Raw genomic sequence first — 24,858 nt, forward strand, 5'->3', positions numbered from 1 at the left:
GGGAAAATGTGTCTGTTGACATGAGTATAATGGGAAGAAAGTGAAACAAAAGGTCCCCCGTCAGTTTTAATTTGTCATACAGGGCAAATACAAATGGGACAGTAGAGAAACTTGATTCATTACCCTCTTTACGGTCCGAAGGATGATTACAAGAAGCAACCAAAAGAACAGGGCAATCACGCCGGTGCCAACCAGAATAATGAGTTCCAGATTTGTTTTCTCTTCTGAGTCTGGAGGAAAACAATTAAAAATTTGACAGTTCATGTCAGCTCACTGTTTTAGGGTAGCTGTAAAGTCATCAAACACAGTCCATTAATCCCGTGCAAGTAGGATTACAGAGAAAAATTAGGCCTGCTGCTTTGTTGGTTCAGTAGGACATTTATTCTGTAGGTGAAAAACAATCTACTGCTGTTTCAGTAAAAAGGTTACCGGGACCCCAGGGAGACAAAACACAGTTCCCAGGTCATTGTATAACACCCAAAATCAACAATCAATTTTCCACAGTGATGCTTTGCGCTTTTTTTTTTTGTAATTATCCAATACATAAAGAGAAGACATCTCTATAACTATACAGTATATGTGAAAGGTGGTAGACCCACTTTTGTTTCCTTAACTGCAGTTATAAAAATAAAGGTAGGTCCACCACCTTTCATGTTATCCGTAGTGCTGCCTCTTCTTTATTCTTTTTATTGGACCTAGAGCTAACGGTCCGGAAGGATTTGCACTGGTCACATAACAGTGCTACTATGCTTTTTCTTCTATATACAGTATATGTGGAGATATAATGAGGTATGAAACCACCTAGGAAAGAGAGAACCCAGTTAGCATTGCTTTTACTTAGACCCCTCAAAAATAAACTAGAATATAGAGGTGGGCCGAATCCAATTTTTTTCGAATCCGAATAGGTTCTCGAATCTACCGAATCTTTCGAATCTCGAATCCTATGAACCCTGTACATAAGAATTGTGTGAACAGTGTAAGAAACAAAGTGATCCAAACACTTATTGGGGGGATCTGTGGATGGCACTATTATGGGGGGATCTGTGGATGGCACTGTTATGGGGGGGGGATCTGTGGATGGCAATGTTATGGGGGGATCTGTGGATGGCACTGTTATGGGGGATCTGTGGATGGCACTGTTATGGGGGATCTGTGGATGGCACTGTTATGGGGGATCTGTGGATGGCACCGTTATGGGGGATCTGTGGATGGCACCGTTATGGGGGATCTGTGGATGGCACCGTTATGGGGGATCTGTGGATGGCACCGTTATGGGGGATCTGTGGATGGCACCGTTATGGGGGATCTGTGGATGGCACCGTTATGGGGGGATCTGTGGATGGCACCGTTATGGGGGGATCTGTGGATGACACTGTTATGGGGGATCTGTGGATGACACTGTTATGGGGGATCTGTGGATGGCACTGTTATGGGGGATCTGTGGATGGCACTGTTATGGGGGATCTGTGGATTGCACTGTTATGGGGGATCTGTGGATTGCACTGTTATGGGGGATCTGTGGGTGGCACCGTTATGGGGGATCTGTGGGTGGCACCGTTATGGGGGATCTGTGGATGGCACCGTTATGGGGGATCTGTGGATGGCACCGTTATGGGGGATCTGTGGATGGCACTGTTATGGGGGATCTGTGGATGGCACTGTTATGGGGGATCTGTGGATGGCACTGTTATGGGGGATCTGTGGATGGCACCGTTATGGGGGATCTGTGGATGGCACCGTTATGGGGGGGGGGTCTGTGGATGACACATATATAGCATCTTATGCTATGTGCCATCCACAGATCCCCCCCCCCATAACAGTGTCCCTGCAGAGTGAATGACCCCCAATACAGGGGCTGGGGGCCAGCATCTGGATTAGGAATAACAGCGGGGACCGGTGCAGTCCCTCTATTCAAATGCACCAGGCCTACTCGCTGTAGTATAATCTTATGATCTAACCTGCATTGTTAAGATATAATAATCCATCTGTATTACTTACATTACAACATTAAGTTCCTTAGCATAGAGGATGGAGGAGGCAGGCCGGGAGGACGGGCGGACGGTACGTCAGTCACTACGTCACGCGCCCGTGCTGCCTGCTTCATTCATAAAGTGGGCGGCACAGGCACGTGACGTAGTGAGTGATGTCGGATTAAAATTTTGTAAAATGAGGTCGGGATTTGAGTCCACAAATCCCTCCAAACCAACAAGATTCGAGGGATTCGTCGTCCCACCTCTACTAGCATATGTTCCTTAAAGAGGTTTTACAGGAAGAATATAAAAAAAAGTTAATAAATAAACAAAGATGCTTTACTCACCTCCACCGATTCCCTGCTGCTGGTATTCTGATGCTGCCCTGGTCCCTGCTGATCTGCCCTTCCTGTCCACGCGAAACACATGGAAAACCCTAGGAAAGTCCCACTCAGGAAATTTCTGGCTAAAAAGGGTCACCACTAAGACCAGTGGTTGGCTGAGCTGGTCTTCTCCAGCATTTTTGGCATGTCAAACCAGGACAGAAAGTGCAGAGCAAAGGGGATAGGAGCAGCACTGGTATGACAGCGACAGAAAATTGATGGAGGGGAGGAAAGCTTCTTTGCCACTTTTACCAGTTTTTTTAATTTCTCCTGGAAAAAACATTTCATGGGCTTTCACATCAAATAAAGTAATGGAATATTGACATCATATGGACCCCCATGCATCCTAAGAAGTAAGGGCTTTAACACTGAGCCTGCTCTGCAGCTTCCCTTGCACAGTGACCCCAAAACAAGAAAACACAGCAATGTTATGTATAAAATACATATTTTATTGTTTAAATATACAAAAATATTTAAAATCCAGTACTGGCAACATACATACACAAGAATGAAGAAAACCGGACCATACATAAAGTGCCATATGTCAATCTATAAAACCCCTTGCACAGTGTTGGATGTGGCAGCACTCCAGCCCTTGCGTTCTTACGACTATGGCAGTCCCAGAAACTCTCATTGAAAGTGAAGGCACATGCCACTAAAACCTAACAATTAAGTATTGATTTAAACGATAAATGCATGGAGGAAATGCCCTCAATAACCACCAGGCTCTGTCCACCGGATCTCGCAAGTGGACCCAGAAACGCCAGTGTGAAAGTAGCTTTCACACTGGCGTTTCTGGGTCCACTTGCGAGATCCGTTTCAGGGCTCTCACAAGCGGCCCAAAACAGATCAGTTCAGCCCCAATGCATTCTGAATAGATAAGGATCCGTACAGAATGCATCAGTTTGGCTCCGTTCCGCCTCCATTCCGCTCTGGAGGCGGATACCAAAATGCTGCCTGCAGCGTTTTGGTATCCCCCTCACGATGCGGAGGCAAACGGATACATCCTGACTTACAATGTAAGTCAATGGGGGCGTATCCGTTTTCACTGACACAATATGGTGCAATTGAAAACAGATCCGTACCCCATTGACTTTCAATGCAAGTCAGGATGGATCTGCTTTGACTTTGTTCATGATAATGCAAATGGATCCGTTCTGAATGGATACAAGCGTTTGCATTATCGGTGCGGATCCGTCTGTGCAGATACAAGACGGATCCGCACCAAACACATATGTGAAAGTAACTTTTCTATAAATTTCCTCAATTGGTGTTTATGGAGGAATATGATAATTATACCAGCCATTTGTTAGAAAAAGTAATGGATAAAATACCGGTATATGTTGTAACTGTTATTCATTATTTTCTCATTAATCATAGTTACCATTCACTGTAAAGTACATTTCAGCCTCTGCACAACCCAAATTGTTGCAAGCTCGGCAGGTATAGAATCCTTCATCTTGCTTCCTTACACGTTGTATGGTCAACGTTCTGTTCTGATCTTTTAAAATAATGCCTGTAAAATTACAATGAAGTGTAAATGAACTGGTGTATGACATCCTCACAAACAAGAATCTATTTGAATAACTGCGTGACGCATCCTAAAACGCATTGCTATGTAATGGGCTTACAATGAAATTGAACTCAATGCATACTGTATGTTTGTGCACTGGGGACCTGGACTGATCGGAGTGAATACAGATGTAGGAGAGCTAATACACATGCCTAACTAGACGCGTTAACTAAACTAGTTGTGGTAAACTGACACCTTTAATTGCTTTTCAATGGCTTTTGTTACAGGATATCACAATAAGTTAAGAGTTTGAGTGTTAACTGTATTATAGCTGTACGTCTAGGTACAATAGCAGGTATATAAATTAAATGTCAAATGGTGAAAATATAATTTCTACATTAAAAACAGAAGAAAAGATTATTACCTGAATCTCCCACCAGAGCATCAGAATTTTTAAACCAAAGAATTTGTGGATCCGGCAGCGCAGAGGCCGAACAGCGCACCTCCAAAGTCTCGCTGACATTGGTTGTCTGGTTCTTGAGTTCAGGGTGAATAACTGGCCGCTTTTGAACTGTTTGTTAGATAAATTCACTTTATTTTTCAAAATTCATATACATGCTTAAAAGTAGAGTGCATTTTCATGTATGTAGCAGAATATGGGAATATATATATATATATATATATATATATATATATATATACACACACACACACACACACACACACAAAAATCAAACGGCAGCACTAGTCCAATAAACTACGGGTGCTAAATCATCAAAACCGCAGTCAATATAAGGCAATATGTATCCAAAAACGAGGCAGCACTCCAGAGTACAGTGAAGATGGTGGACCCTTTATTGACCCCTCTGCAACGTTTCCCTTGATAAAGACTGCATTGAGCGGTTGAAACGTTGCAGAGGGGTCAATAAAGGGTCCACCATCTTCACTTTACTCTGGGGTGCTGCCTCGTTTTTGGATACACACATATATATATATATATATATATATATAACACACACACACACACACACATACATACAGGTGAAACTCGAAAAATTTGAATATCGGGCAAAAGTCCATTTATTTCAGTAATACAAATTAAAAGGAATTGCATTAATGCAGCTTAAAATTAGAATTTTGTGAAAAGGTTCAATATTCTAGGCTCAAAGTGTCACACTCTAGTCAGCTAATTAATCCATACCCCCTGAGCAAAGGGTACCTTAAAATTGTGACTTTGGGGTTTCATAACCTGTAAGCCATAATCATCCAAATTATAACAAATAAAGGCTTGCAATATCTTGCTTTGCATGTAATGAGTCTATCTGGTATGTTAGTTTCACCTTTTAAGTTGCATTACTGAAATAAATGAACTTTTCACAATATTCAAATTTTTTCGAGTTTCACCTGTATACAGTCAGGTCCATAAATATTGGGACATCAACACAATTCTAACATTTTGGGCTCTATACACCACCACAATGGATTTGAAATGAAACGAACAAGATGTGATTTAACTGCAGACTGTCAGCTTTAATTTGAGGGTATTTACATCCAAATCAGGTGAACGGTGTAGGAATTACAACAGTTTGTATATGTGCCTCCCACTTGTTAAGGAACCAAAAGTAATGGGACAATTGTCTTCTCAGCTGTTCCATGGCCAGGTGTGTGTTATTCCCTCATTATCCCAATTACAATGAGCAGATAAAAGGTCCAGAGTTCATTTCAAGTGTGCTATTTGCATTTGGAATCTGTTGCTGTCAACTCTCAAGATGAGATCCAAAGAGCTGTCACTATCAGTGAAGCAAGCCATCATTAGGCTGAAAAAACAAAACAAACCCATCAGAGAGATAGCAAAAACATTAGGCATGGCCAAAACAACAGTTTGGAACATTCTTAAAAAGAAGGAACGCACCGGTGAGCTCAGCAACACCAAAAGACCCGGAAGACCATGGAAAACAACTGTGGTGGATGACCGAATAATTATTTCCCTGCTGAAGAAAACACTATTCACAACAGTTGGCCAGATCAAGAACACTCTCCAGGAGGTAGGTGTATGTGTGTCAAAGTCAACAATCAAGAGAAGACTTCACCAGAGTGAATACAGAGGGTTCACCACAAGATGTAAACCATTGGTAAGCCTCAAAAACAGGAAGGCCAGATTAGAGTTTGCCAAACGACATCTAAAAAAGCCTCCACAGTTCTGGAACAACATCCTATGGACAGATGAGACCAAGATCAGCTTGTACCAGAGTGAAGGGAAGAGAAGAGTATGGAGAAGGAAAGGAACTGCTCATGATCCTAAGCATACCACCTCATCAGTGAAGCATGGTGGTGGTAGTGTCATGGCGTGGGCATGTATGGCCGCCAATGGAACTGGTTCTCTTGTATTTATTGATGATGTGACTGCTGACAAAAGCAGCAGGAGGAATTCTGAAGTGTTTCGGGCAATATTATCTGCTCATATTCAGTCAAATGCTTCAGAGCTCATTGGACGGAGCTTCACAGTGCAGATGGACAATGACCCAAAGCATACTGCAAAAGCAACCAAAGAGTTTTTTAAGGGAAAGAAGTGGAATATTATGCAATGGCCAAGTCAATCACCTGACCTGAATTTGATTGACCATGCTTTTCACTTGCTCAAGACAAAACTGAAGGGAAAATGCCCCAAGAAAAAGCAGAAACTGAAGACAGTTGCAGTAGAGGCCTGGCAGAGCATCACCAGGGATGAAACCCAGCGTCTGGTGATGTCTATGCGTTCCAGACTTCGGGCTGTAATTGACTGCAATGGATTACTATTCTGTCCCATTACTTTTGGTCCCTTACCAAGTGGGAGGCGCATATACAAACTGTTGTAATTCCTACACCGTTCACCTGATTTGGGTGTAAATACCCTAAAATGAAAGCTGACAGTCTGCAGTTAAAGCACATCTTGTTTGTTTTTATTTCAAATACATTGTGGTGGTGCATAGAGCCAAAAATGTTAGAATTGCATCAATGTCCCAATATTTATGGACCCGGCTGTATATATATATATATATATATATATATATATTGCTGCTCCTTGAGTATACTAGGGCTCTCTTTCATATTAAGTTATGCACTTTTATGTCAACAGGTCATGATCAGAACAGGTCTGAAATTAGGCAGGATACCATTCAATAAGCAGAGATATTACTGGTGATAAATTGAAAGACAATATTAGAAAGTGACATAACATATCATTACACACTAACTGGACAACCCTTTAAGCATGTATGGGGTCTTAATCTAACTCCCCCAATTCTCTTCCTTGCATCTGATGCACCACAACTATTATCAGATGCATTCCTCTTAATGGGTTGTCTCAGTTCAGCAAATAGCATTTATCATGTAGAGAAAGTTAATACATGGCACTTACGTATGTATTGTGTTTATCCATGTTTCTTCCTTGATGGCTTGATTAACTTTTCCATCACATTCATTGCTTGTTTTCAGAGGTACCGACCACCCTGCAATCCAACAGAAGTGGTCGTGCTTGCACACTACAGGAGAAAGCACCAGCCAGCCTGGTGGCCAGGACCACAGAAGTACACATAGGCAAATACTTTTTCCTGTAGTGTGCAAGCTCGGCCACAGCTGCCGGATAACAGGGTGGTAGTAACCTCCGGACATCAGCAGTATAATGTGATGGAAAAGTGAATCAAGCCAGCAAAGGAGGCAATATGGACAATCACAATACATTACTATGTGTCTTGAATTAACTCTCTACATGATAAATGCCATTTGCTGAACAGAGACAACCCCTTAAATAACTGTGGCACATCGGTGCAAGTCCATGCGCCTGAAAGGGAGCTGGTGTAGCTTTCCGGCATAATCAATGCCAATTTCCTCATGTAGATTACAATACATGTGCCAGACCAGCTATGGCCACTCTACACTCCTTGATGCCAGTTTTCTAGCACACAGAAGTTGACAAATGCCCCCGTGTGTATTTTGTTACTCAATCAAGCCTAAATGTGGTTGTACTTCTAATAGGACTGCCTAAATGCTTCCCCTGTTCCAAATGACCATTTGTGTTATGTCATTAGGAAACCTTCATACCAAGTACAAAACTGAGGCAGACCATTTGGACAATGCTATACAATCTCTAGTCTTATGCTATAATTGTAATATTTTGCATACCATGAACAGTTAATTCAGTGGTGAAACATCGCTTCCGCAGGGTTTTCTTCTCCTGAGCTATGCACTCATAGTGCCCTTGGTCATCCAGGGAGATGTTACGCAGTGTCAGCTCCAAAGTCAAGTATTCTCCACTGATATCCTTAGTAACGTGATTCATTTTAATGAGGTTGGTCACATCTCCACAAGTGTGCATTGACCAGCTTCTTGCTCCTGGAGACTTTCTCTTGAACCACATTACGTTTCCATAGGTTAACTTATCAGCAATACATTTCAAAGTCACATTGACTCGCTCAGTGACCCTGCCTCTAGGGTGCATGCTGACATCAAGGCCACCTAAAACACAGTGTAATGCATTATTCTTTTCATTTCTCTTATTTTGTTGACATACTTCAATCAATACACCATACAATCAAGTACCATCCATAACATATAAGAGACGCCCGCCACTCTTGAGCAGACAGTGCTATCCATTCCACAACCAGATTTGTGGAACTAACCAGGTGTCACATATTGATTGGTAAATGAAAACACCTATATTTTAATGACCACTATGGGAAAGTTCTCATGCAGCTATTCCTGCACCATTCTTCCCTAAAAGCAATGCTCCAAGTCTGATAAAAAGGATTTTTTCAAAACACCTCCATATAAAAATTGAAGCAAATAGAGGTACAGTGGCACCAAACAGAAGTCTAAAGGCATGGCTTCATACAACTCCAAGGTTGCATGGAGCCGTAATACGCTTCTATGCCCAAATGTTAAGGGTATGCAAACTATTTGGATTTGTACCAAAGGTTGGTGTTTTCATTAAATAGGGCCACGTGAACCTTTGAAACAGCTAATGGTGATAGATAAACAGCAGAATTTTGAAAGCACCGATGGCTAAATAACTAAATCACAGACAATGTAACTAATTATTTTAATTCCATATATCAACAAAATAGAAAGCTATCACGGAAAAGTTTATTTAACTTACGTGTTACATGGAAAGGAATGAGGTGTTCATCACTTCCAGCCTGGTTTGTGGCCGTGCACTTGAAGATGGCAGATACATTAGCTGCTGATATAAGCAGCTTACTCACAGTCTAAAACAAAGAAAATACTATTTACCATGTGTTATTACTTAGATAAGTGTAAGGCACCATGCGTATGACTGCACCATGACTCTATTGTAAGTAGCAGGACACTCATTGAGGTGCATGTACTGCATATACTGTAAGTGTATACCTCTGTATGAAACTGGGGCATGCAGAGGTGCAATAAAGACCCTGTTCCATGGCATGGGATGTTGTGTTACAGAAGATATTTTCCCCTCTAAAGCATTACTTGCAGGGGTGGATAGCAACCAATGGAGCTTGCACAGCAGCACAAGTTACAAAGCAATGTAGGACTCTGTGTGCCATGTACATAAGGCCTTAATAAGAAGAAACAATGTCACCTATAACATAGTTTCGTTTTTATCCTTGAATTTGATTCAAATTAAATTTGAAAATGTACAACATTTTTTGCAATTAAAAATTTATGTACACCAACAGTACGCAGTCTCAGTGGTTAGCAATGGAGCCTTGCAGCTGTGGTCCTAGGTTCAACTCCAACCAAGGACAACATCTGCATGAAGTTTGTATGTTCTTCACGAGTTTGTGTGGGTTTCCTCCGGGTTCTCCAGTTTCCTCCACACTCCAAAGACACACTGATAGAGAATTTAGATTGCGATCCCCATTGGGACAGGAAGCAATGCTAATGCCTGTAAAGCGTTGTGGAATATGTATGCGCTATATAAGTGAGCATAATAAATAATGTGAAACATCACAACACATTTCCTTCCTTTTCATTTGACTTGATACTCTACTTATACTCAACTCATACTCATGTATGTGAAAAAGCGCACCTTTAGTTTTCCTTCGATGATGTCATTACGAATATCTTGTGCCTCAATTACATTCCCTCCATAATGGTCATTAATATCCCTCCAATTTGGACAACTGTAGGGATTTTTCCCTGCATTATAATGTCTGAAAGGAAGGAAACATACCTAGATGTTAATAAAATATATGACATGTTCAATAAATAAAATGACCCTTAAACAATGTGTTATATTCAGGTTCAACGGAGACTGGGAAGATGTATGATCGGTAAATAAATACAATCGTCCGGGTGAAAAGGTGAATTCCCTAGATCGCTACCAAAATGAGTTCTAATTCTGAGGTGGGAGGAAGCAGGGGAGGGGGGGTTACAAGAAAAAAAAAAAGTTCATTTATAATTTCTTATTTCTACAATTATATGGATGTGAGGAAGCAGCATGGCTACAAAACCATGGCATCCACTTAATGTTGTTCTATGAGACGATAGGAAGCACTATGGCTCCAGAGGAAGAGCTTAAAGGAAATCATCTGGACAACAACAACAGGAAAGCGGAATACTCTAGTCTCTGCTGCAGGAAGCTGAAGCCTGTGCAGAGGTCTGATAAGGGAAACCATGTGGTCTCAGAACAGGATCCTTCTCTGTCACACTGTACATCAATCAGCACACTTCCTCTTAGATGGCCTTTCACACAGATAATCTTAAGAACCATATAGCCTGAGCATCATTTTGCCTGAGAACTACTGTATAGAAGACATGATAAGGGATTTGTCCAGAAAGGTCTGCAGACACATTTAAGAGGCACTACAAAGAAATCTCAGCTTGTACTAAGGAGGCATCATGGTTTTAGACAGTCTTAGATAAGTGGAAGAACCAGGTAGCAAAAAGATGTCTCTTGTACCAATATGCTGAGTTATCTTCTAGCCACTATCCATTCAACTCCCATGACTTTAATGCTAGAAGTGGACAAGTAGATGCTACCAATGTCCATGAGCAGTTTCTTTGTTATCATAAGTATCATGGAAAGGTTTACAGTAATTAGATGTTCCACAAAGGTTTTCCAGCTAAGAGAGGCTATAGACCTAACTAACTAGGACAAAGTCCTCAAAAATAAAAATACAGCCATAAATGGGATATTTGTAGAACCATCCTAAAATCTATGGGAATCTTATGGGAATAAAAGGTTAAGGAACAAGAAAAACTAATGTGGATAAATAGAATAGTAAAGAAAGCAATACATGACAAAAAGAAAGCATTTAAATCACTAATACAAGAGGGGAGCGAGGAAGTATTGAAAACGAAGGAAAAAAATAGAATATGTAAAGACAAATAAAAGCAGCCAAACTAGAGAATGAGAGATTAATTGCCAAAGAGAGTAAAACTAACCCTAAAATGTTCTTCAATTATATGGTAAAAAGTATAAATCTGAAGGCCCTTTAGAGAGTAATCTAGAGAGTAATTAGAGGGGAATTGCAGAGAGCGATTAGAAGAAAGCAAAGTTATTAAATATTTTTTTCTCCACTGTATTCACTGAAGAACATAAACTATCAGATGAAATGCAGAATGTAAAAGTAAACTCCCCATTAAAGGTGCCCTGTCTGACCCAGGAGGAAGTACAGCGGCATCTTAAAAAGATTAAAATAGACAAATCGCTGGGACCAGATGGCATACACCCCCGTATCCTAAGAGAATTAAGTAATGTCATAGCCAGACCCTTATTTCTGATATTTAAGGACTCTATAATGACAGGGAGTGTTACACAGGATTGGCGCATAGCGAATGTGGTGCCAATATTCAAAAAGGGCCCAAAAACAGAGCCCGGAAACCATAGGCGGGTAAGTTTAATATCTGGAGTACCTTAATGAAAATAAACAAATAATGCCATATCAGCATGGCTTTATGAGGGATCATGTCAAACGAATTTAATCAGTTTCTATGAGGAGGTAAGTTCTAGACTTGACTGCGGCAAATCAATGGATGTCGTATATCTGGATTTCTCCAAAGCATTTGACACTGTACCACATAAAAGGTTAGTATATAAAATGAGAATGCTTGGACTTGGGGAAAATTTGTCTGTATGTGGGTAAGTAACTGGCTCAATGATAGAAAACAGAGGGTGGTTATTAACGGTACACACTCAGATTGGGTCACTGTCACTAGTGGGGTACCTCAGGGGTCAGTATTGGGCCCTATTCTCTTCAATATATTTATTAATGATCTTGTAGAAGGCTTGCAAAGTAAAATATCAATTTTTGCAGATGACACTAAACTGTGTAAAGTAATTAGCATGGAAGAGGACAGTATACTGCTGCAGATGGATCTGGATAGATTGGAGGTTTGGGCAGGGAAGTGGCAGATGAGGTTTAACACTGACAAATGTAAGGTTAGGCACATGGGAAGAAATAATGAAAGTCACCAGTACATACTAAATAGTAAAACACTGGGTAACACCGACATGGAAAAGGACCTAGGAATTTTGGTGAACCGCAAACTAAGCTGTAGAAACCAGTGTCAGGCAGCTGCTGCCAAGGCCAATAAGATAATGGGTTGCATCAGAAGGGGCATAGATTCCCGTGATGAGAACATAGTCCTACCACTTTACAAATCGCTGGTCAGACCACACATGGAGTACTGTGTACAGTTCTAGGCTTCTGTAAACAAGGCAGACATAGCAGAGCTGGAGAGGGTTCAGAGGAGGGTAACTAAAGTAATAACTGGAATAGGTGGACTACAGGACCCTGAAAGATTATCAATAGTAGGGTTATTCACTTTAGAAAAAATACTGAGGGAAGATCTAATAACTATATATATAAATATATCAGTGGTTAGTACAGAGATCTCTCCCATCATCTATTTATCCCCAGGACTGTGACTGTGACGAGGGGACATCCTCTGCGTCTGGAGGAAAGAAGGTTTGTACACAAACATAGAAGAGGATTCTTTACGGTAAGAGCAGTGAGACTATGGAACTCTCTGCCTGAGGAGGTGGTGATGGTGAGTACAATAAAGGAATTCAAGAGGGGCCTGGATGTATTTCTGGAGTGTAATAATATTACAGGCTATAGCTACTAGAGAGGGGTTGTTGATCCAGGGAGTTATTCTGATTGCCTGATTGGAGTCGGGAAGGAATTTTTTTCCCCTAAAGTGAAGGAAATTGGCTTCTACCTCACAGGTTTTTTTTTTCCTTCCTCTGGATCAACTTGCAGGATAACAGGCCGAACTGGATGGAGTTTTTCTATGTTACTATGTTATATTAGACGGGGCAATAATCGTGTAGATTATCAGGAATGAACACTCCTGCGAAAGCTCGTTCCCGACAACCTGTCTGTCTAAAGGTGCAACTGATCACACAATGAACAAATAGAACCCTCGTTTATAGGTTAAAACTGTCATTAGTGCATGCATGTAAATTATCGTTTCTGGACAGCAAATCATGTGCAGTGGAAATATATTGATGACCTATCCTCAGGACTTAAACTGGGACAAGCAGCTGTAATTATACTAGGCTGCCTCTAAAAAGGAGACGACGTGCAAGTAATTTTGAAGCGGAAGCAGCAGTTGCATGAGCGTCGCTACTCCTTTAAACAGCCGATTGGTGGGGGACCCCCGCCGATCTGGTATTGATGGCCTATCCTGAGGATAGGTCTTCGATATCTTTGCACTGCACAACCCCTGTAATCTTCAGGAAAACAATAAAGTTGTATATGGAAAGTCCAACTTTTCACCCCCATTTTAGATGTAAGGTAGGGACAACACTAGCAGCCCTCTAGTATCAACTGTTTATGACCAATTATATACATTTAGGAAATTTGGAAATAAAAAAGGTGCTTTCTCCCAGAAACAATGCCGCACACTACCTCAGAACAGCTTAAACTGCCTTTTATAATCCTGGACAACCCCTTTAACAAATCTTTTAGGATTTCATGAAAAAGCTGGTTTACATGGAAACAATTACAGCTGCCACAATGTAGAGAAACAATGGTAGGCTTTATAGAGTCGGGTTCTGATTACCAGACAATCCTATTTTAAGTAAATGAGGTTACTGTAGTATTTCTACTCACAATGCATACAGAAAAAAGAACATGTTCCATCCAGTGCAATATGGTAACAATAATACTCCACAGAACCCCAGCCTATTGATAATGTAAAATCACAAGGACTCACTGTGAAAAGTACTTGCATTCTTCTTCCAGCTGCCATGACCACCGAATGCTCACAGGGTTTGGTATTCCATATGCTGTACATGTGAGAGAGGACGGTTTGCCATACTTGTATGATTCCAGGGTGGAAGACACAGCCTTCTCGCCTATATGCGGTGGTACTGCAGAATAATATAAGCACATCTTCTGTCATCTCCGTTATGTGACTAATAATAACATGTATGCAATACAATAGACTGAAACTCACCATGTACAAAGACTTGAAAAGTGTGACTCTCATAATCTCTCGTTTTTGGATTAGTTAGAGTAACAGTATAATTCCCAATGTCGTCTTCATCACAGTGATTGATTGACAGGAAGAATGGGAATCTGTGACGCATGGGAATTCCATTTTTCATCCTTAAAACAAGGTAAAGTCAGAGTTACATCTTTAAAACTTGTATAAAGGACAGTACCAAGAACGATCCTTTTATACTGGATGTACCATTTCACTTCAGGAGTGGGATATGCTGTAAATTTCACCGGTATCTTGATGTGGTCTCCAATCTTGCACACAATCACCTTTTCCAATTCTTCATCAATTAATATAAATGGCTTCTCTGCAAGTAGAAATTGTATGCAAATGTTCAATTTTCAGTTCAATATTAATACATTTAGAATGCAAAACCGAGTTCAATATTTATTTGCATTGCCTGTGTAGCACCAACATATATGCACCACTGTACAGAATGCCATCATTCACCACAATGGGACTCACAATCTATTTTCCCTATCTCAGACACAATTTAATAGGAAGCATTTTAAACTGTCAGTATGAGATGAAATAACCCAAGTACCTGCAAACAAAACCCCATGAAACCATTAGGAGAGTATACAAAATAACATGCATTATCTGGCCAGTTATTCCTACAAGATCTACACATTAGACTGACACCTTATATAAGGCTCTACTTCTATCATTTTCCTATTTATACGTCACATTTGGACCACTGTGGCTTTGGGTGGAGAACCTGACTCAATGCACATCTTTACTTACGATGTACGATGACCTTTGTGGTGTTCGTCTTATTCATGCCTCCAGTGTCTGCTGTGCAGCTGTAATCCCCTTCATCTTCCAAAGTTGCCTCTTCTATTATAAGCAATCCTGTGTACTCCGGAGAACTTTGTACAGGCGATTTGGATAATTTTTGTATTGCTCTTTTATCCTAACATCGTAAAAATAAATAATTAATAATTCTAACACTAATACCAAATCTAAATCCTTGCATTCATGGTACAGAAAGAACAGATGTCTTGTTGCATGTTACATCTGTTGGCAGTGTTTTCACTAACTGCATAGTATGCACAGGGTATCTCCATATTGATAGACACTATTCCCTATTTTTTCTACTCATGAGCTACCTCTTTACCAGAATCACTGCACTCACTGAAAATCTGTGCACTCACTGAAAAACCTATGCAGCACAAAAGTCATCAGGGCTCTCAGTCTTACTGAGGGGTCATCTTACAAACAACAGAGCTGCTGAAAGTGAATGTGTTTCAGGATGGTGAATCCTGCTAGCACATGATGTTCTTGTGCTGGAGCAAATATTTTATAGTAGTTTTCACTCTGGCCACTAAGCTTAATAATATAACACCACTTTCTGTTCTGTGGGGGTCACTTTTCAGCAGTCATCTCATTATTATCACAGGCAGACCATGAGACTACTATGGGGCCCAGTGGCGGGACCAGCACACTAAAATTCTTCTGCCCTTCCTGACACAAAACCACCGGATTTTACTGCACATGCCGCTATAAGTGCTCAGTGCAAAAAGATTTTTACAACTCCACCTAGTGGTGGCTGCAGGTAGCTAGTTTTAGTACATAATGTATCAGAGCTATATGAGAGAGATTTAGCAATGTATTTATCCCAGTTGTGCAAATACTTTTGCCATATTAATAGAGCACCTGTTTTTCTTTTCCCAAGACTAAAGTCGGGTAGAGTGGGTGATGCAGAGCATGTTTTTTTAATTTGGCAGAAATTTCACTGGGGTGGAACAAGTTCTGCTATGACGCCATATGAGATCTGTGTATGTCGCTGATAATCATCAAAGAAAACGCCTCTGTACAGATCGCACAGGTTCATCATTTATAGTAGATGATGGTCACAGCAACCCTCATCCTCCCTGTAAAAAAACTTCTACACAGGTCACAGAGGATGCCCTCATTACTCTCCGGTAGAAGTAAATTAATCATCTCCAGACTACCGGCTCCTATGGCCCACGTGAATGCTGTAAAACATATCTCTAAATGCTGTTAACAGCAGCTCAGACAAGATGGGAGTCTCCATTATCATGTATGGAAAATGGAATAAAAAATCTAGTAGAATATGTTACAGTATTAGTCAAATATACAAGTGACACAGTCCAGTTAAACACCTAATGAAAAACATGATTTACCTCCATTGAAGGGTAGTCCCATCGAAATTGGACTCTGACATTGTATGGTGTGTGCGCACTGCAAGATAGTTCTAGCCTCTCTCCAACAGCCACCTGGATCTGAGGGTGCGGGTTCATTAATAGACTGAAGATTTTAAATTCTACAAGTATGGAGAAAAAAACACAATATTTATCATTTAAAATGAAGAATAAGGGTCCATTCACACGTCCATAGTGTATTGCGGATCCGCAATACACCCGGCCGGCACCCCCATAGAACTGCCTATTCTTGTCCGCAATTGCGGACAAGAATAGGACATGTTCTATTTTTTTTACGGAGCCGCGGACCGGAAGATTGGTGCCGCGCTCCGGAAATGCAGATGCGGAGAGCACACTGTGTGCTGTCCGCATCCATTCCATCCCCATAGAGAATGAATGGGTCCGCACAATTGTGGAACGGATGCGGACCACACTTGCGGACGTGTGAATGGAGCCTTATCCTGTAAGTTTTTAACCTTGAAGGGTAGGTTCGCATCTACAGCACAAACTCCAGTAGTCTGTTCCGGCACAGGAACAGCCTACTGGAGTTTACCATATTCGGCATAGCCAGACACCCATTGATTATAATAGGTTCTGACGGGGATCTCGCAGCTTTCCGGCATAACTTCCACTGCAGCAGTATTTGTCTGTTCAAAATCCGGCATTTATGCCAGAAAGCAGCCGGATCCCTGTCGGATCTCAATATAGTCAATGTGGCATCCAGTAAACCCCAGTAGTCTGTTCCTCTGGAGAGTACCAGGATTTGTGCCAGAAATGTGAACATAGCCTAACAAGACTATGTTGATAATAATATGGTATTGTAGATCATACGTATTTTAGAATAAGTTTATCGTCACTGAATAAGTAATATCTGACTCTTACCTATAACTACAATAATGTAGTCGGAGGATCTGTATGTTTGACCATTCAGTACCGTTTCACAGAAGACCATATCGTAAACCCTCAGCAGCTTACTGAAGGCGATGATGCCCTTTTTGTAGTCCCATTGTATACTGTGCCCATTGGGTGTAAATGTGTTTTCTGTATATTTCTACAGGAAGATATACAGATTCATAATCAACCCATATTAGCAAAAACAAAAATCATTCAATTTATGACAGAATATCATGGATGAGAATCAGAGGCTTGAGATGGCCATGGACCCATAGATCATTCAACCAATGAATTATGGATATGTTCACATCTGCAGATGCCTGAGGAAGTTCTAACTGACACGCATATCTATGCCAATTTATATGTGGATAAAGTGAGTTGTCGATTTCTCTGTTCAATTGAAATGGGTGAAATCTGGGACAGCTAGGGAAAGCTGTAGATATGAAGATCCAGAGCATGTTCTAAAATCTGCATTTTTTTGCTCTTAGAAATCCATATCTTGCAACATTGAAAGAAGAAATGAAAGAAGAAATGTGTTACAAAACTCTGGGTATCCCTTACTGTTCGCAGGGTTACGTTGAGATCCTCTCTGGAAGTAAAGCATGGAACGATCACAGTCTCATTTCCTGCAGTAGCACCTCCACGGATGTACACAGCAATGGGTTTGTCACTTGGAAATGACGCAAATGGAGAGCTCTGATCTAAAGATGAAAGGAATGTTTAAAAAAACATGCATCGTACTAACCATAGAGCAATGATATAACATAGAGCTGGCCATAGGGTTTAATAGAAATGATTAATATGAATAATTTAGCGCTTAACATCAAGACAGAAAATTACTTAATAGTCAATCAAGTCATTTTAAAATTAGTTTTCCAGGATGAAAACTGCTCTGGATACATTTATTTCACCAAATGTCACCACTTTGAGGGGCATAGAGAAGAGGTAACAAGACCAAAGTAGATCCAGCAGGTAAAATCAAAAAAGTCTTCATTTTTTCTGATTAAAATGTAGAAGACAATATCCCTCCTCTGAAAAATCTGACACATCTCGACCAATATAGGTCTTAATCATAGATCAAGACTTTCTTGATTTTACTCGCTGGATCTACTTTGGTCTTGTTGCATGTATGAAGGGTGGAAACACAATCAAAATCCATACTGAGCAGGTCAGGTGACCTTTCCTGAGAGCTGAACATCGCTACTATACAAGGCATAGAAGAGAGGCCACCATTTCCTATGGTATTCCTCCCACCAATCTCCACCTTATCTTTTGATCATGGACAAAAAGGTTGGCATTTGTCTGCCATCACCTTCCATCTCCTGCCAGAGAGAAGGGAGGCATTGTTGTTTCCATTCCATCCTGGCTAACACTGTGCTGGCTGTGAAGACTGGGAGAGCATGATACATGACAACATGCCGCAATAATCCCACCTGACTGTACATGAAATATAGATGAAATAGACTTAGGTTTAAGGTCCCCTTATTGTCTTCATACAATATAAGTGACATGCAACCACTTACCAAAAATGGACACGTGAACACTGGAGGCTGCGTGGCTTCCTTCATACGAGCACTTGTATATTCCAGTGTCATTTGCTGTAAACTGAGACACAACCAGTATCTGACAATAGATACTTTCATTGCAAATGCTGAGTGACACACGGTTATCAACAGGACCAGGCCACGACCAAACCACTGCCTGCTCCCCACTAAAAAATAAAGAACATGCATTTACATATGCACATAATTTTACAAAAAAGTATAATAATAATACGAAATGTAATGCTGTAATATGTCACACCCAACACGAAATATAAATAGATAGAAAGCCAATTCTCAAAAAGTTGGATTTGCAAATCTCATAGACTCATATCTTATTCACAACTCACAATATCGAATCATACCCATTTTAATGTAGCGCTTCCTGAGGGCCCGTTAATCACGAGCAGCCGGCCTTGTCCCTTGTGCATATAGAGTTCTCCAGATTCTCTGAATTTTTTGATAACATTATATACAGTAGCTGGTGGGATATTCAAAGTCTTCGCAATTTTATGTTGAGGAACATTTTTCTGAAGTTGTTCCACAATTTTTATGTGCAGTTTTTGACATCTTTGCTTCTGAGAGACTCTGCCTCTCTAACATACTCTTTTTTTATGCCCAGTCATGTGACTTAGTAGTAAATTGCTCCTCTGGCTGTTTTTAATAGTACCACTTACTTTTCCAACCTTTTGTTACCCCTGTCCCAATTTTTTTGAGCTGCGTTCCATCAAGTTCTAAATGAGTCAATTGTTTTAATGAAATGGTAAAAAAATCAACACCTGCTATGTGGTCTATGTTCTATTGTGAATAAAATATGGATCTATGAGATTTGCAAATCATTGCCTTCTGTTTTTATTACATTAATTTCCATATTACACAGCGTCCATACTTTTTTGGAATTACGGTGGTTTATATACATATATATATATATATATATATATATATATACTGTATATATATATATATATATATATATATATATAAACTGGTATATATAACTGGGGAACTATGATTCATATCAATATCTTTTTCTGAGTCACTTCTGCTTCCACAGGAAATTCTACAAGTACACAGTGAAAGCTGGAGCAACAAATCCAGTAAATGTATGTCATCTAAGATCACTCTTTCCAGCAAATGTCTACTTAAACAGTGTTTTTTTTTATTAAAAGGGTATTCCGTTCTGAAGCAATTATCGCACATCCACCAATGAAACATTTCAATCATCAATTATCCAGTGGATAGGTGATAAACTGGTTCAGACCAGAATACCCTTTTAAGGTGTGTGAATATGTTAAAAGGAATCCCTGGATTGGCATCCTGTCAATAAGCTGAAGGCGAGGGCTCTGTCCAGCTCTGGAGGACTACCAGTTTCCCTGCCAATACCAACTGACTGCAGCACTTGAGGTCCCAGCAGTGAGGCCATCACAATCAGTTGCTGGCAGTAAAGCCCCCAATTTGAGGTGCAGCTATCCAAAGACAGCTTGGCTCCTTAGCAACCTCCGCAAATACCAAGGGACATATAGTATGTACAGGGGACATGTAACATATCCATCTTCATCCAGTACACAGTTATGTCTCAGCACCCCCTGGTTAATGCTCAGCTGGTGTAAATGGGTAGCGCACTACTTTCCTTTCTCAGGCCCAAAAAAATGCTCTTTCAGCATTTAGCTATGAGTCTGGGATACACAAACACACACACTCTATAATACATAGAGATGAGCAAAGTTCTCTAAAATTCTATTCGGCTGCTTCGCAGAATTTTACAAAAAGTAAGTAATTCATCATGAAACGTATTGTGCCGCCCCCGTCATTGAATCCCTCAGATGCCATGTTCATCGTTGATCGCAGCATCAGAGATCCATATTAAAGCATTTTAGTGTTTGCAAATTACCCAAAAAATTGAATAATACCTCATCTATTTGATCGCGAAGAGGCAGCCGCAGACATCTTGCTTGAAGATCCAGTGCAATATCTCACGTGACGTGCGCACATGATGACATCATCATGTCGGCTGGCATGATGATGTCATACGTCACCCTGCTAGAGATTTCATAGGGGATCTTTAAGCAAGATGGCTGTGGCGGCCTCTTTGTGCTCAAATGGATGAGGTAAGTATTATTATTATTATTTTTTTACTGGAAATTGGACTTGGAGCAGGGCAATAATAGCAACAGTGGATAAATTGTAAAGTCAGTGCAGTAATGTAGCGATATTAGGCTCACCGCCACCCAGATCGCAGTCTAACTGTCCTCCCAATAAGCCGTCTGAGCTTGTCAGCCTTCTTACAAAGGCTTCTGTAAGAAGTGGAGTTTGGCCGGCATTCAGGCGGGCTTATTGGGAGGACAGTTGAACTGCGATCTGGGTGACGGTGAGCCTAATATCACTACATTGTTCCACTGACTTTATGATACAATTTACCCATATATATATACACACATAGTATATATAATGTTCCACATATTACAAAGTACAAGAAAAACATATTAAACGATTATTTTCCTAGGCAGAATATTGTCATACTATACCTGCAAGTAATATTTAGTGTATGGTTTAATTGTATGGAGAGACTGCCATTCTTAGTGCTTAAGGTGGGGGTATCTGAAAATAAAAATAAAACAAACTATATAATGTAATTTAAAATGATAGCACTATAAAAGACCCTATCTAACTTTATATGATTTATTTGGCACTCATAACAGGAAGATGATGCAGATGGTCCAGAGGTAAAATGCTAGCAAATCAATTCATAACCTTGGGTGGAGTTCCTGTTTTTCTGCCAAGCCAGCTTCAAGGTCTTTTGTAAAGGATATGGGGCATTGAAGTGAGGGAACCCTCATCTGATGATCTCACTCCTTCTGAATCAGTGCTGGGATACTATAATAAATCATCTGTCCGCTGTTTGGAAACTTGTAGTTCCAGGCACTAATTAATCTGTTGTTAATGAGATAGCACATGCTGTTGTCCGGCCTCATGCATTGTTCCCCCGTGCGCTTACTCTGTGCCAACATAAAAAGTCATGGGCGGACAGCTTGTACTTTCAAAAGTGCATTTCCCCATCAAGTAATACCCCAGTAATAGTGCGGTGATAAGAGCACAATGCATGAGACATCATTAATCATCACTAATCAAAAAATTCAAAAATATTCCTAAACAGTACAAATAAAGAGTACTGGTAAAAGTTCTAGTAATATATATATATATAATTTATTTAGTTTAATATGCATTTTGAGCTCTGCCCCTCTTCTTGCTTCTTTTTTATTAAATTGTTAAACAGTTCATCCCTGTATCAAATATGGCGAAAATGCACTGTAGCTGTTCAGTTGTTGTGGAACTACAACACCCAGCATGCAAAAACTACAACTATGTTTATGGATTATTGAGCGTGTGTATACATTTAATGTGGAAACAAAAAATCTCTAAATCTGTTGGGTTGGGAAAGACATGCATGAACTATTTTAAATATTCAAAGGTTTTGGAAGCAGAATGGTAAATGCCTTATGTAAGTGGTACATGGTATAAAAGATTCCCTACAAACAGAGGCATTTATATATATTTTTATGTACTTGGCACCATATTTACGGGACAAACCATAAATCTGCTGTACATCCCTTATCGTATACATCTATATTTCTAATTTATTACATGCAAATATACAAAGGAAAAATACAGTAGCCCAGTGTGGTTAGGGCAAAAATAATGTTCTTAATGCTACACATCATCCACCTGATACTTTCTAGTAAAGTTGACCATAGCTTCCAATATAAGCCCTTATACTAATAACCTTATCCTCTGTGGCACAAAAGAAAGAAGCTATCATATAGGATCAGCTGAAATCCAGGAGAGTGTATAGGACGTTCTGGAGTTTTTACTTATCATGGATTATAGTTGTGACATATAGTCGCCATGCCGAGGCACCATATATATGCTGGACAGAAATAGTCTGCCCTTTGCAGTATACGTTTTAGGACACTTGGTTAGTTTTGGGTCACATATTGTTCTTTCTGTACAGGTCCATGCTACCACCAATGTGACAATACAACAGAATTAATTAAAAAATCTAAGTAGAATAACAGAGTAGCAAAGTAATACATCCCAGAGCATCTGAAAGTTATTGCAGAGATGTGATTAGATTACCTGAAGCTGCAAGGTCCCCCACCAGGCAGCAGTTCAGAAGGACAATCAGCATCACTTTACTCCTCATTTTGTTCTTTGGGTCAATTATCCTCCCAAGTGAGAAGTTTAGAAGGAATCAGAGATGATCTGCTGCCAGACACATGGGCAGTGCTCATGTACAAAGTCCCACAAAGGCTGGAAGGATGTGTATAGTCCGATGGTGCCCTCAGCTTGGATGTTCATACAGTGAGTAGATCATCCACCATCCATAGAGGAGTCCACTCCACTGACAGCAGCACAGGCAGGACTGTGCCTCTACTCCAAGCCAGGCCCCTCTAGTAACCACACCCACTTTCATTCATTAGACTGACAGGGAAACCCCGCCCATAAATCACTTCTCTCTTCACATTTGTTACTGTTTTCTGCTGTTTATTAGAAGTTTTATCAAAGATTAGTATATGCGACAATATACACACATACAAATCTATTATAGATGCTATCAATCTGTCTTTGTAGAAAGTTGTATTTTTTTTCCAGAGATTTTTATCTTCATTACAATAACCTTTAATTAGCAAAAAAGAAATTAAGCATTAGGGACTTTGTTACTCTTTCATTTGACACTTTTATAAAGTAGCCTACACTCAACAGAGTTGTCACACCGCTTTTCTAGGCACCTGAACTGCAGATCTGACAGATTATGCAGTGCAATATTTCTGACCACATGTCCGTGTCTGTGCTTAAAGGCTCGTGCACACGACCATATGTATTTTGAGGTCCGCAAAAAACAGATCCACAAAAAATACGGATGACGTTCATGTGCCATTCAGTATTTTGCAGAACGGAACAGCTGGCCTTTAATAGAACAGTACTATCCTTGTCTGCGGACAATAATAGGACAGGTTCTATTATTTTGTGGAACGGACAAACAGAAACGGAATGCACACAGAGTAACTTCCATTTTTTTTGCGTACCCATTGAAATGAATGGTTTTGCGTATCGTCCTAAAAAAAACAAAAAAAACGGAATGGACACAGAAATAAAATACATTTGTGTGCATGAGCCCTAAATCCGTGAAAAGGTGGTCAGTGATGCCTCCGTGAAAATGTCCGTGATGGATCCATGTTGGATCCGTGTGTCCGTTTTTTGCTGTCCGTGTGTCATCCTTGTTTCACTGAACAGCTGAAAAATAACTTTAAAAGCATCTCTTCCTAATGAACTGTGAAACACGGATGGCTTCCATGTTTTTCACAGACCCTTAGACTATAATGGGCATAATTAGGATGAGCGAATTTCATATTTTTAAATTTGTTTTCGGTTCGGGTTGTGGTATAATGTAAATTGCGTTATGGATTCCGTTACCACGGACCATAACGCAATTCCATGACAGAATGCATAACGGAAACCGGACGGATCTGTTTTGCAGCCCATAGACTTCTATTATGACGGAATGAATAACAGAATGCCTCTAAAGGCATTCGATTATGCATTCCGCCATGGAATATATTATGGTCCGTGGTAACGGAATTCATAACGCAATTCACATTATACCACGACACGAACCGAAAATGGATTTCAAAATATGAAATTCGTTCATCCCTAGGCATGATGGATCCGTGAACACGGACAAAATAGGGCATGCATCCGTGTTAAAAACACGGACCCACGGACCATGGTAAAAAACTGATGTGTGAATACACACATTAAAATGAATGGTGCTGTCCGTGGAGAACACTGAATGTGAACGAGGCCTTACATAAGTAAAGAAATTAAATGAAATTTCCATTCAAAAGTTCAGGAAAGCTGGGTGGC

General features: G+C 40.3%; 1 protein-coding gene across 1 annotated transcript in view; it reads right to left on the reverse strand.

The window, feature by feature from the left end:
* The window catches only part of KDR (kinase insert domain receptor), a 34,901-nt gene extending 11,576 nt beyond the window's left edge, over positions 1-23,325 (reverse strand). Inside the window, exons 1-16 of the mRNA XM_044299220.1 lie at positions 23,071-23,325; positions 21,462-21,534; positions 18,919-19,106; positions 17,957-18,096; positions 17,384-17,552; positions 16,484-16,623; positions 15,081-15,249; positions 14,529-14,643; positions 14,292-14,443; positions 14,049-14,205; positions 9,913-10,036; positions 9,001-9,109; positions 8,028-8,360; positions 4,291-4,437; positions 3,738-3,869; positions 124-230 (exon numbers count right to left, since the gene is read on the reverse strand). Of these exons, the coding sequence (XP_044155155.1) occupies positions 124-230; positions 3,738-3,869; positions 4,291-4,437; positions 8,028-8,360; positions 9,001-9,109; positions 9,913-10,036; positions 14,049-14,205; positions 14,292-14,443; positions 14,529-14,643; positions 15,081-15,249; positions 16,484-16,623; positions 17,384-17,552; positions 17,957-18,096; positions 18,919-19,106; positions 21,462-21,534; positions 23,071-23,137 (2,322 nt within the window). The 5' untranslated portion in view covers positions 23,138-23,325. The remainder of the gene's footprint in view (positions 1-123; positions 231-3,737; positions 3,870-4,290; positions 4,438-8,027; positions 8,361-9,000; positions 9,110-9,912; positions 10,037-14,048; positions 14,206-14,291; positions 14,444-14,528; positions 14,644-15,080; positions 15,250-16,483; positions 16,624-17,383; positions 17,553-17,956; positions 18,097-18,918; positions 19,107-21,461; positions 21,535-23,070) is intronic.
* Positions 23,326-24,858: the final 1,533 nt, after the last annotated feature.

This window comes from Bufo gargarizans, chromosome 1 (genome assembly GCF_014858855.1).
Source record: "Bufo gargarizans isolate SCDJY-AF-19 chromosome 1, ASM1485885v1, whole genome shotgun sequence".
Classification (NCBI taxonomy): Eukaryota; Metazoa; Chordata; class Amphibia; order Anura; family Bufonidae; genus Bufo; species Bufo gargarizans.